At 36.9% G+C, this 14,022-nt stretch overlaps 1 protein-coding gene across 4 annotated transcripts in view; it reads right to left on the bottom strand.

The window, feature by feature from the left end:
- LPCAT1 (lysophosphatidylcholine acyltransferase 1) overlaps positions 1-14,022 on the bottom strand; it is an 81,140-nt gene that overhangs the window by 46,530 nt on the left and 20,588 nt on the right. For all 4 annotated transcript variants that reach the window (XR_003995123.1, XM_030512632.1, XM_030512621.1 and 1 more), the window contains exons 6-9: positions 12,499-12,557; positions 7,266-7,300; positions 4,174-4,228; positions 601-683 (exon numbers count right to left, since the gene is read on the bottom strand). Coding sequence is in view for 3 of the 4 variants with exons in the window: in XM_030512632.1 (XP_030368492.1) it covers positions 601-683; positions 4,174-4,228; positions 7,266-7,300; positions 12,499-12,557 (232 nt within the window). In the remaining variant the exon portion in view is untranslated. The remainder of the gene's footprint in view (positions 1-600; positions 684-4,173; positions 4,229-7,265; positions 7,301-12,498; positions 12,558-14,022) is intronic.

Genomic DNA, 14,022 nt, shown 5'->3' with positions numbered 1-14,022 from the left:
TGACTAATGGAAGATATACTAAAAGGACAAAAAAAAACGAATGAACAAGAGAGGTTTATCAAAAATACAACATAAGGGAATGAAAGTCTGCATATTCATTGTTGGCTTTATTATACACTATATTCAAGTGTTGCAGGTGTCATTACATTAACATTCAATTTTAATTAGTTTGCATTGTATCAATGGTCTCTTTCCAATGGAAGCAGCTTTCCTGTGCTTTACTATTTGAAATAACCACAGGAGAACAATGAATACACGAAACTATTCTTAACTTCATGAAAATAAAAAAGCATAGCTTCAAATGTAACCTCAATAACACAAAATTCAGATCCACGGCAGCAAGCAGAACTGGCTTGTTATATGAAGACACATCAAAAAACCAAACAAAACCCCAATACCAACTCCTACAGTTTCTGCTGTATTTGTGGCTCCCTGGTCGCCTCAGAGAGGAAGGCAACCGCTATATAAAGTTTTGTATACACTACTGCAGACTATAAGCTTCTTTGCAAGCAGGCAACTACACTGACTTGATTCCACATTTTCCTGATGCTAAAATTAAAATCACACATCTATTTTTGTTCCATATTACAACATACTTACTCTGCCATTACACGTCTGACGTTATTGGCATATAACACTGGATTTTTTCTTTCTTCTTCTGAAGGAATATACACGGGTAGAAACTGCATACAGAGAACTGAATTATACCAAGAACATTTAACATGTTAAACAATCTCGATCATAGCACTATGGTGAAAAACGTATACAGTTTGTTGCTACTTACAAAATCACATTAACAAAAGGACTATCAGGAAAAAAAAAAAAGAGGAAAAATTGAACTCTTAAAAGCTTAAGGGTGCACCACACTTCTAGAAATTCACATAACAGTGACTGCTCATTTCTTACCTCGTGTAACCCAAACAGAGTTTTATCTTCTTTCATAAGTGGGACCAGGAATTTTTGAATCATTTAGAAGTATGAGCTTTCTCTTGCACAAACTTTTCTTTTACATCCTGTATTGTTCAGATTTTTCCAGATAACCAGGAAAAGCACCTGCTACATGAAAACTGTTCTATAGCTTAAATATATAGAGTTAAAATTCTCAGGCCATCAAGTATTACTGTTCCCCCTGGACATTTTGAAATCATATATGATTGCTTAGTGGACACATCAGAAATGTTTTTATTTTCTACTGTTTGAAAAATCTCTCCTTCAAATTGGACACTAGTTATTAAAACTCACTTGAAAGAAAAACTCTAAATAAATGCAGATGGCCACACAGTCACAGAATAGTTGAAGTTGGAAGGGGAATATTAAACTAGAACTGCTGGAGGCCTGCAACAGAAGCGGCAGTGTTCATAATGTGACAGCCTATATTAAAAGACCTTCCAGCTTTTGGCTACGTTTTTAAGTGTTCACTGAAATATGATGCAAGACCCAAGATCGTGGCCAGCCTTGCCTACAAAATCCCTCAAAACATGCAATTTCTGCCAAGCAACTAACTTCTCAGATAGAACAAACAAGAAGGGATCACTCCAATTCCCACTCCTGCTCAGTATGAGACAGAAAATCCTCTTAGTGGTGCAATGCAATGAGATAATTTCTGTACTAAGTGAACAAAATGTTCATAATCCTGTGGAAAGCCTCTGAAGTAGAAACCAAAGTTGTAATGAGCTTAGTTGTATTTCATGTATTTACCTATGAGGAATATGATATGGGAATTATGATTCAGAAATTTCACTTAAAAAAGAAAATAACAACTGGGGAATAAATACAGATTTTCTCATTTCAGCAAATACTTCTTAATAACTATGGAGTTAGCTGTATTTTCAGAATCACATAATGGCACCCAAAATGCTGCCATTAGATGTTTGTCTAACTCTTTCTTAGAAGTATACAACGATGGACAAATCTTTATTTTGGGTTTTGCTATGGTTTTCCCTACATGCACCACTGCAACTGAAAACATGACTCCTATCTTCTAGGTATACAACCACGTAGGCCAGCCTGATGTGATGTAACATACAAAAGGACAAAAATTGTGAAGCTAACACATATGGAAAGATTGTTCCTTCAACTTCCAAGCCCTGTTCTATTTCAGTAGCAAACTGCTATCAAGTCATCCATCCAAAAACAGGACAGGTTTGAGTATGAGGTGATTTCAGACGTGTTCTACATGTCTGTGTCTAACCAGACAGAAATACCACGATCATTTCAGCACCACTAACAAAACTAAGAGAACTCTCAGCTGCTACAGACTGATGGATGTATGAACACTGAAGCTAACAGGCCAGCGAAACAAACCGGTATGAGCCAAAACAAACTACACTTGCAGATGATCATATATTCTTTCTTCTTCACCAGATTGCTTGCATGCCATTTCCAAGTACAGGATGGATGGATGGGCCAACATTTATAACAATCTATTATGAAATCTACATATATGCTTGCTTCTCAATAAAATGCTGGATGGCATGTATTGTGTGGCAGAACATAGATTATATGCAGAGAAGCTCAGACTAACAAACTTCAGATCCTGATTGCTGGCTGCTAGACCCTACTAGCTATTCTTTAATCAAAACCATACTGAAACTGTGTTGTCTTGCTGTACATGTCCCTGAGTTATTGGATCTTCAGCAGTAATTCTGGCATCAAGGCTGGTTGGTATTTGCCGGTGTCCCTGTGCTGAAGGAACAAAGCAGGAATAAAAGCCAACAAGCTTTGGAGACCAGGGGAAAATCATGACTTTGAACAGAGAACAACTCATTTTTCCTCTGCATTCCTAGATCTGCTGCACTTCCTTACAAAACCAGACTGCACAAGTACTCTGCCTCATACTTGAAAGCAGCCTTGCAAACAGATCTGCTCCTCTACACTGACAGCTCCTGCTTTAGCAAGGAGTATTTCAGACAGCCACTAGCTTTTTTTTTTTTTTTAAAAGACTACCAAAGATCATAACTTGTCCTTATGCAAGATATGTTTGAGCTACAGAACCTCAGCATCTGCTAGCAGCTGCTGCCTCAAAAATCAAGACAGCTCAGTAGCATTCCTTTCTGTGCAAAAGAGCCCATTTTACTTGCCTAGGGCAGAAAACCATGTTCCTGAGATAGAGTAAAAATCCTGCCGATCAGCCGTGCGAGGCAGATACTCACTGGCCCTTCTATCAAAAACAGGCCACTATTTTGGAAATAAGATTTTTTTTTTTAACTAAATATATAAACTATTGATAGCTAGAAACATACAGCTAAAGTGATAACACAAGCTACAAATTTCTGCAACAGATACAACTATTCAGTGGCTGGTATTTTGTGAATTCATTATTTTTGAGAAGAATTCATAGCGCAAATAAGTAAAGAGCACACTGCAATGATAAATAATGTGACTGGCATGTTTTATATGTTACTATGGTAACATATATGTGTATGTAAATATGTAATAGTTCTTCCTACTAATTTACCCTGCCATCAGTTCCATCAGTCAGAGATAAATAGCTGCTTCATTATTAGAAAATGTAAGCAAGAGAAATGTGGAACATCTGTCAAATATCCTACGTAACACTTTTAAAATACCATACTTCAAAAGAACGCAATTACTCTCTGTAAAATTCATAGGCCAGCAATTCAAAAATATTTAATTGGTTATGTAGCTTCACTAATCTTCAGCCTTAAGATCAGAGAGTGTTTTCCTCAAAACAAAGTTAAGAATATGCATAGGTTTTCTCTGCATTCCTCAATTTCACATTCTGACCAGTGCAGCCTAATTAAAAAAATTAGCCCAACATATTAAATAACTTATCTGGCCTATAAAAAACTACCTACAATTAATTTTCTCTAGAAGATAGTCCTTAATTCGTATCCAGCATTCAGACACATGGATATCTAAATTACACAGTTGGTATGCTAAGTGTAATAGAAATCAGGCCATTAAAAGACAAGAGAATTGTTCAGGAAAGACTCTAAACAGAGTCAGAAATCCATCAATTTAAATTAATAAAAGTCAAGCCTTAAGCCAAGTGTTACTGCATTTTTAGGCTACATTTTCAGATACAGAAGCCATTTAGCCTGTTTTTACAGACATACATACAAAGTTTGAATACAAACTTTTACTGCAGAAGTAAGTACAATATTATGTATTCTGATACTGCTCAGAATACACCGGGGGTTTTTTACTGACCTCAATTTCCACAGAATTGTGAAACTGACACAAAGTGAGCCACAGAATTTCTAACCTAGAAGAGGAACAAAAAAAAAAGAAAGGAAAAGGATTGAGAAAAAAAATCTACAGGTAGTAAAACAGTAGTGCAATATGCTCCAAAGTCTTCAACTACAATATAATCATATTTAGATAAAAAATTAACAGGAAAAGTCTTTGAGAGTATTTTTATCCATTACATTTTGTAAGGTGGAACAAAAGCAATTTACACTGAAGTTGTATCTTAAAAGATACCCAAAAGCAGGACGATAAACAGTAATATGATATACAGGTACTAATACATTCAGTAAGAGATGATGTATGCATAGTGTGTAAAGAAAGAGTAAGTGTGTTTCAGGAAAATGGCGTATTCAGCATAGAGTTGGCAAGATTAATTATAACTACTTGTTACTTTGGTTTGGAATCAAAGTTCATTGTACTTCAGAAGTGTGTTAATGAAATGCAGTACATGTGTCTTAGTAGCCTAAGACACAAGATAACTGGGATCAACCTGACCTTAGAAAGCAGTCAGAATCAAATCCAGGAAAGGATTTAGCAAACCTAATTTAGGGCGCAGCGTTAGTAGCAACAGTTTACACAGTATCTAGGTAGTTACAGCAGTCAATCATTGTGAGGGGAAGGCTGGTCAAAATCCTCTTAAGTAGATAAAGTGTGGTTCCTAGAAGTAACACCCTATTCATTTAGCTATAAGCTCATTCAGGGCTGCAACATGGTTTTTCTCCCTTGATTTCTACTGAACTTCCAACACATTAAAGCAAAGCAAGGGGCAAGAACAAGTGTGGAACTTGTGATCTGAAGTTTACATCACGGACATGAAATGTGTACGTGTGGTTTCTAGGCCCTTGTCCAGGAACTTTAAAAAAACCCCAGTAAGTTATAAGTGAAGTCTTCTGTCAAATTCTGCAATCCTCAAAGATTAAACCTTAAAATTTAAATATCAATTTCAAAACTGATAAAACCTGTACCCAACTCAAGTCCAATGTAGAAAAAAAATATAAGTTGTATGCTATAGTCAATCTATGTTTTCAAGGTGGAGTCACAGTTGATCTGTCAAACCAGTAAAAACATTACTTTCCGTAAGTGGAAGAAAGTGCCTTAAGTTTCCATGTGACGATTTTTCAATCCATTTTCTGGGCTACATCACCTCTGAACAAAGAGAATACTCCTGGATACAGCAACATTCCCTGACTAAATTTTGGCTAACACTATGACAGAGGGAGAGAGACATTTGCTGAGAAAGTGAAGACTGTATCAGTCTTAACAGTATTTCTGCCAAGACATCAGAAATACATTTTAGGTCACTCAGGAGAATTAATCCTAATTAAGTAAAGCTGTAATTTAAACTGACCGAGTAAATTTGAATAACATCGCATGCTTCCTCAGATTTTTAATTTAATTTAACTTTATTAACAGAGGTCAGCCCTTCTGAGTGTTTTGTACACATTAAAGTGATCTGAGGCAACAAACCTACAAGTTCCTTCCCTCTTCTTTCTCCTTCTTGTGTTCTTGACTCCTCAGGTAGGACACTAAACTGGACGTAAGCTATTCACCTTTCCCCCCTCTGGCTGAGTTAATTTGCTAGATGAACTGCAATGCAAATGCAAGGGAAGAGGTAGGAGCTCACTGAGGAGAGAACAGAAATCCGTGCATGCAGTAAATGCTGAAGTACCTACTTTAGACACTATCATGGATTCATCTATTTCCAACGTGATGATTTAATTGAAAGATGAACCTTTGAAAGTGATAAATGATTTCCTCAAGTTTCCAAATCACAGAATGGTTTGGGCTGGAAATGACCTTAAAGCTCATCTAGTTCCAACTCCTCTGCCATGGGCAGGGACACCTCTCACTAGACCAGGTTGCTCAAAGCCCCATCCAACCTGGCCTTGAACACTGCCAGGGATGGGGCAGCCACAGCTTCTCTGGGAAGCCTGTTCCACTGCCTCACCCCCCTCATAGTGAAGCACTTCTTCCTAATATCTAACATAAATCTACCCTCCTTCAGTTTAAAGCCATTCCTCCTTGTCCTGTCACTACATGCCCTTGTAAAAAGTCCCTCTCCAGATATCTTGTCAGCCCCCTTCAGGTACTGGAAGGCTGCTCTAAGGTCTCCCCTGAGCCTCCTCCAGGCTGAACAACCCTAACTCTCTCAGCCAGTTTTCACAGGAGAGGTGCTCCAGCCCCCTGCTCATCTTAATCTAGAGATGTCTTTAATTAGACCAGATTACCAGTCCACTTGAAGGTGCAAAATTTATTGACAAAATTCTAAATTATATGAATCTTGGCTAATCCCAATTACTACTCATTTCTACTCATTTTTTTCCTCATTACTACTAAAATATAGGATCTCAGGTGGGACATTTGAAACAATGGTTCCCCAGGAGGAGGCTAATGGCATGCCATTCACCATAGAATCCAACTCCTCTTTACTGAGGGTTCAAAATTTCATGGTTTAATCTTCATCTAAACATTTTAGAACTCCAACCTCAACATGAAAATAATGCAAAAAAAAAAAAAAAAATTCTTTTAAACAAGCAAAAACTGCTTCATTTAGTATTTTACATTGCAGGAATTTGCTAAGAACCTCTAGAATAACAGTTTGCTTTTAAAAAATCAAGTTACCTTCAGGCAAGATAACACAAACAGTATCTCCAAATTCCCTGAGTGGATTGACTGTTTCCATAGAACTACACCTATTTCAAACATAGCCATAAAGATTTTACACAGAAACACACCAAACTGATTTTCAGGCAATAAAATATATAGAGCATAAGCCAGTTGTTTTACTTCAGGTACTTGGCTAAAAAAATTTGAAATAAAAACCTAAAATCCATTCTGCAAACCATGAAAAACATAAAAGTACACTGCTTATACCTAGATTCCTCTGAATATTATAATAATTAGGGAATAATAGATAAAAGACACAAATTAATCCCAAAGAATAATCCAATAACTAGAATTACTACTTGACTATACATGCCTGTAAGTCATGTAAACAAGCACCAATGAAGGAAGGTGATCATGATAAAAGCAATAAAACATAAACCACTTACGCTCCTGGCCCTTGCCACGTCCATGTGATTGTATCCTAAGAAAAGAAGGATGACAGTTGCAATTAATTACTGCACTTTAAACTTTTGTTACATTACAGATAACTGATGACATATGACTAAAAGGTTTTCATGGAAACTTCAATGTCCTCTTTGCAAAAGTTCTTAGCCCCAGCAGGAATCAGCCTAGTAATCCAGCTCTTAAACACATAGTATCTATATTTAGAACACAGTTAAAGATGCAGAGATTCTTCAAACGTTGTTAGCCTTGGAAAAGAAAGTTACTTACTCTAAGATGATGTTGCTTGATATGCATTGTCCATGTGTATTTTCCTAACCCACCCTGCTCAACAGGGTGTCCCTCAAATGTCCCTATACTTTACTTGGACCTCCCAGCAACAGATATGAACACTCTGTAACACGAAGTGCCTGGGACCTGCGGGGATGACTCATAGGAAGTCCGCTCAACTGACATGAAGCAGCAGGATGAGTAAAACCTTATGTCTTACCTCAAACAGTATTTTTCCAGTTGCCTTTACTCAGGCATCATATAGCCATCTGCCTGATCCAAGAATCGAAAGGTACATTACCAGATATCTAAACCCACAGATTTACTCTCAGGCAAGACCAGCACCGCTTTTATATGGCTGAGATGAACCATGTGTGAAATGCTAAGAGAGGACAAATAGCAGTAAAAGAAATGAACAAGATGCAAATAACAAAAAGGGAACAGCGATCTGGAAAGGAGCATGTAACAGTTGACAAGAAGGAATAGGACAGTAAAGGTCATCACATTTTTAACTGTAAGACTAAGAAACTGTGCAGAGCTAAAAACTGGAATACTTGGAGACAAGATTTAAGTGTAGAAGTAAGGATCAAAAAAACTGAAAACAAGTTCCAGCTACTGTTCTGACCAACTGGAAAAAAAAAAAAAAGTACATGTCACTAATGGAAAGATAAGAGGACTTGGTAAATTCAGGTTTCTAAAAGATCAGGGACATACTTCTATCAACCTACTGAAATTATTCCAGTTCAGTTCTATGCTAATATCAAGACCCATTTTAGAGAGTTATGTGATCACGTGTGCCATGATCTTGAAAAAAATCAAGTCAAACTCATATTTTAGTTACCATTTAGAGAAAAAGACTGTCACAAGCAAAATGAAAGAAAGCAACACATCCCTAAAAGGTGAAAAACGTGATGAATGTGATAGATCGACAGCTTAGAGTAAGGTCAAAATATCATAAAGGACTGCTAAAAATTTAAATCTTGACTTTCAACAATTATTTTAAAATCAACTAAAATATGATAAAGAACAGTTCTATCTCTAGCAATCAACATACGTGCATGAAAATAGACTTCTCCATGCAGTGATCTTTTAGAACCTTAATGTCTTGAGTTTTACTGTTAAACTCTTTCTGGCAATTTTGCTGTCTGTTAAAACTGCAAGTAAAAGTGTTATGGGGTTTGTTTTTTTCCACAAGGAACTTTCACTTACACATCTTGACATCATGGCAATGTAGATAGGTGGTAATTTCTCTCATCTGAGACTAGATCTGCTGTGTAGAACACCACCGCAGCACTACACATACCCAGCTCAGCTCTCTAAGTGCAACAGTGCAAAAGGAGACAAAGCAAAAAATGAACTCTACAAAAGCACCTGGCCTGGGCAGTGGATCACTGAACAGCAAACAGATATTTTCACATTCCAGTCACTAGGCTGGCTAGCTGGCAAAACAAACTCAAATAAGCCACATACCTACCAACAATCCTGCGAGAAATTCCCAATGTGAATGTCACAGCAGACATGCATGCTTTTTCTCATTGAGAACATCAGGATGCAGCAGGGGTGATGGCTATAAATGTTATATAGTAGAAAACAGATTCTGGTTTGCAAGAGGCAGACCTATTTTGTAGGATACTCCTGCCAGCATACGCAGTATTTTTATGATAAAAGCAGCAAGCAGAAGATGGGAAGTGGTATATTCTGTACTTAGTTTAGATACCTTTTATATTTATCACAGCTACCAGCTTATGCTTAGGGACAGAACTCACTTTGATAGCATTCTGAGTATACTTGGAAACTTCTGTATCTAGATAATGAATTCTTTGAATTGTGTGGAAGTACATATTCCATATAATTTTTATTTGACACAAGAAGATACTGAGAATCATGCCAAGCTTCAAACATCAGACTGGCTGCTGTTTTACACTCTCAGTCAACCCTGATACACCAAAGCTGCACAAGAGATGCTGCCAAGCCTCTTATCAAATAGCAGTTACCTGTAGAAGACACCTGGATATAAAAGTACATTTAAAATGGCTCTGTGATATTTAAACAGGTATATAGCCTTTCGTAATTACCAGCACTCTGACAGAAAATTCAAACGAAGGAAGAGCTGTATACACAAAGACAACCAGTGTAAAAAAAAAATAAAATTGCAAGATGATTGCTGTAGAACTTATGGATGGAGACAGAGTATTTATTTTAATCAGAATACAGGTAATAGCTGTCAAGCACTCAATAGGCAAAATACTACCAAACTAGCTAAACAGAAGTAAATTTTGAATTTCATGTCTAAACAACATTTTAAGCCTTCCAATTTCTTTTCACTCACACATCAAGAGGAGCAATATGCTAACATACTACTCCTAAAGAAACATTGATACAGGACCAGAGGCATCATCTACTGCAAACAGTCATAAGCCCAAAGTAGTAAGGAATTCAGGGAGCAAACCTGACCAGAAAGAGAGTTCTTCATGGCAACCAGAATTAGATTTATTTGCAAGATAAAACCTGAATTTACATTACCAATTTTGCCACAAGTTCCAGTCAATGGTACTCTCTCTAGTTCTTGAATAGAGTACAAGGAAATCAACATGTAAATCACACACCTACTACATTCACCCCAGGCTCCATCTCAAAAAGCCTCCCAAAAGAGCCAGGTGCACTCAAGCTCAAGAATGTTCTCATCTGTACTGTGGAACTCAGAGCTCTGGAGGTGGATGGGAGCAGGCAGTTCAAGCTAAAAGCAGTGGGGCGACTGACCACAATGCATATCTGGAATTCACTGACTAAGCAAAGATCTTAAACTCCTTAAACTCCTTTATAAACCTGAAATTATAATATGCAGTGGTCAAACAAGACAACAGTGTATGCAAAACAATGTTTCCTCCCTACTCCATTGTTCTTACTTGCTACCTACCTCCTAACTGCACCCTAATCAAAATAAACCTCACCTTCGCATATTACATCATGTTCCTCCTTCCTCCGCATTCTAACCTTGCTGCAAGTCTTCTCCAGCCCACCCAAGCTAGTCTAAAAATCAAACAGTAATAGCAATTATCCCTCCCTCATTAGTGCTTAGTGGAAGTAGACTGTAGGAGGTTAAAAGATTTTATAAGCTGCTGAAAACTAAGTGTTTTAAAGCAATCAAAAGTGGTAGAAAAAAGTAAAATTCCATGCACAGATTCAGGCCAGCACTGATGGATATCTATATAAATATTTAGAATTTGGTTTATGGTATTTTGCAGTAGTATAAAAAAAAAAATAATGGAAATTTTCATGAAAATTTATAGTTTTAGTAAAACTTCAATGTAAAAAGCTGACCATTTCTGTTAATAGAACATTAGGAACATTTATTATTAGTTTACGAACACTGCATATTACGTACTACAGGCAATAAGGACATTTCAGTATGAAAATGGATTTCTGAAGACTTGAAAATTAACGTTTGATAGCTTTATATTGTTATAAAATGTTTAATGCTAATATACCATGTTACTTTCGGTGAAGTATGATATAAGGCATGTGCATATTTGCAACTTAAACTGGCAGCGCAATAGAAGTTTAAAAATATTCTTTTAGAAAAGAATCTTTCCTCCTGAAAACAAAACAATTATGTAAGGAAAAGTCCCAGGCAACCTGTAAAAATACACTTAATACTATGCAAGCATAACAGGCACCTATTCTTGTCACAGCATCCACAAAGATAATTTTGGGGTTTGTTACTGTAAACTAGTTGACTGCCATCACATCATGTCTCAGTCAAGAGCTAACAGTGCTCTGTGTATATTACCTTTGCTTAGATACTTTTTTAATCAAGCATGTGTCTTACACCAACCTTTAAATTGACAGAAAGAACAATGGTTGGAACCACTTATAAACCATAAGCACTACGGGTACCAAGAGGAGCTGAAATCCTTCCTTAGATCAAGGCGTTAAGGGGCTAGTCAAAGAGAGATGACACCAGATCTCCTGATGTGACAGGCATCGTGTCCAAGGTAGTCCTTATTTTACTTCTGACACTTCTCCCACCCTCTCCTAAATAAGTTCTGGTTTTGAAGCAGACAGACTGGACCTGAAAACAGCCCAAGAGGGCTCAAAAAGAAACTTCAAGTATAAAAGCTAGCAAAGTTCTCTAAGAAGCACCTTCTAATTAACCAAGGAATGCAGACAGACAGGATTCCGGCTGCAGTAGGACAAGAAGGTATTTACATCAAGTGAACTGAATAATAATGAAAAAAAAAAAAAGAACCCCCAAAACCACAACATAAACCTCTTCTCTGCTTTCCTGTAGGCTTGATCTTGAAGTTGATGAAGTGAGCTTTGCCTTGTTTGCCTGTATCTTTACAAGCATTTGTAAAAATTTATATGTTTTTAAATACACACTACAATTTGCATTTTTTCCGAATCTGATTTATATTGAAGGACTACTCCAGATTAGTCAATGACTAGTGCTCCTTAGCCAAGTGCACAGTGAATGTAAACCATGGACAAGAAGACGCCTTACAAAAATGCTGAAGTCCTCAACATATTACTCTATTATTTAGCTAGCTGTGTTAATTTGTGACTAACACCCCCACAGGTAGGGGGTGCAGAAGCATCTTCCAGCAATAAATGATATTAAGAAAACTCTCCAGGACACACTTCAGTACATGGAGCACATGGGAACACAGATCCTAGACAAGACAAAAGTTTCTGTCATTCATACAGTACTTCCTGTAACAACCTGAATAACTTTCAAAGCACTGTTTAGGAGTAACCTAATAAAAGCAGAAACATTTGAACTGTCTCTGTTAAGACTATATTGCTAGAGGCTTAACAAATGCACGCTTAGCCAATAAGCATTCATTAATGATTTCCAAATTTCTAAACCTATTTATCTACCCTAAAAGATTACAGAAGTGCCAACGTACTTAGAGGAAAATGCCCCATGTTTCCAACTGAACTTACCAGTCTGTTTGGATAACGTAAAACCACCGGCTGTACAGGAACTCCAGGAATAAATGCTCCTAGAAGGCACATATCACACAATTACTTTACAGTGCATTTTGGTACAGAAGAAGTTTATTGCAGCAAAGAGAAAAATTATACAATTAATGGGCTGATATGCACAGAAATTAGTTAATATTGGAAAAAATAAGATCCGATAGCAGCTTTAAAAGTAATCTAAAAAGCAAGCACTGGAGAATGACAATGCATAGCCAACTTTTCAGCAGATAAATAATTAAGAATGCTTGCTTATATTTTCTAATTTATCCTCTGCCACTTCCACAAACTGTCATGTACACAAGTCAAAGCCCAGTACCAAATTCCTCTTGATAGATGATTAAAAAAAAATATGAGTATGTGCAAGATAGTTAAGCTGATATATTCCATGTGGTCAATAGCATTTTCTGGTGAAGAACCTAAGCTTTCTTATTCAAAAGCAGCTTTCTATTTTTAGCTGAGCAACTTATAGGAAATTTATCATCTCTGACATAACAAAACTAATGTAACTTCTGTGGCCAGTTAGAAAAATCTAATAGAAAGTATTGAACTACAGCTATTGTATAATAGTATAACTTCATTTCATATGAAAATTACAGTTCTGATAAATAAGTAACACATGATCTGTAAGTGTCATTTTCTTGGTTTCTAGCACAAAGAGTGGGTAAGCATGATAGCTCTCTTGCTCAAGATTTCTTTAAACATCTTTTCCTCGTGAAAACAATTAAAGACAGCTGCACTTAAACTATGTAATTCATAGGAATTTACTAAGTTCTGCCTAATATTTTGATTAAAAAAGAAACAAACAATGGAAGTACACTGTATTCTTAGCATTACATTTGCTTTACAGAATAATTGGCCAGATCTAAAAGAAGCAATTGTTAATGTAGTACAAACATCTTTAAATGAAGGTTGTCTGAATGGGATCCTGCAGAGATTTGGTTCTTGGCCCAGTGGTGTTTTCTACTTAGTCTCCAAAAACAACAGCCTAAGCAACTTTTGAAAGAATCTGAAGATGACAAAATCTGAATGGCAGATGATACCACCACTGTTTAAACAAAACTTGACTAGCTTGCCATGTATGACTAGCTTGTACAAATACAAACCCAAAACACTTTGTAGTAAGAGCAAGGAGTATAAGCCACATGAGTAGAATGGGGAAAGGCATCGTGATGGAAGTTACTTGAATAGAGACCTGAAGCAATTTGATGTGAGAAATTTTGGGGCATAGGATTTCTGGGAGGCTGGATGGATACAGAAGCAGGTTCCAGTAGGAAAAGTGAGACAGTCAAGTGGCAGAAAGCAGCATGTACTAGACCAAAGGAGAGGAAGAGTGGAGAAGAAGAGTGAAGATTGAGGCATAAAGTATATGGCACCTGGAATGTCTACGGCACAGAGGGAAGGCATGAAATCAGGGTTTTAATGAAGGATTCAGGCTTGTTTTCAAAGCATGGCTAGGATTCAGGTGAAGAGAAATGGAGAGGGAGA

The sequence above is a fragment of the Strigops habroptila genome, chromosome 1, assembly GCF_004027225.2.
Source record: "Strigops habroptila isolate Jane chromosome 1, bStrHab1.2.pri, whole genome shotgun sequence".
Lineage (NCBI taxonomy): Eukaryota > Metazoa > Chordata > Aves > Psittaciformes > Psittacidae > Strigops > Strigops habroptila.
Note: the sequence above shows the minus strand (reverse complement) of the source record. Positions and strands in the feature narration are given on the sequence as shown.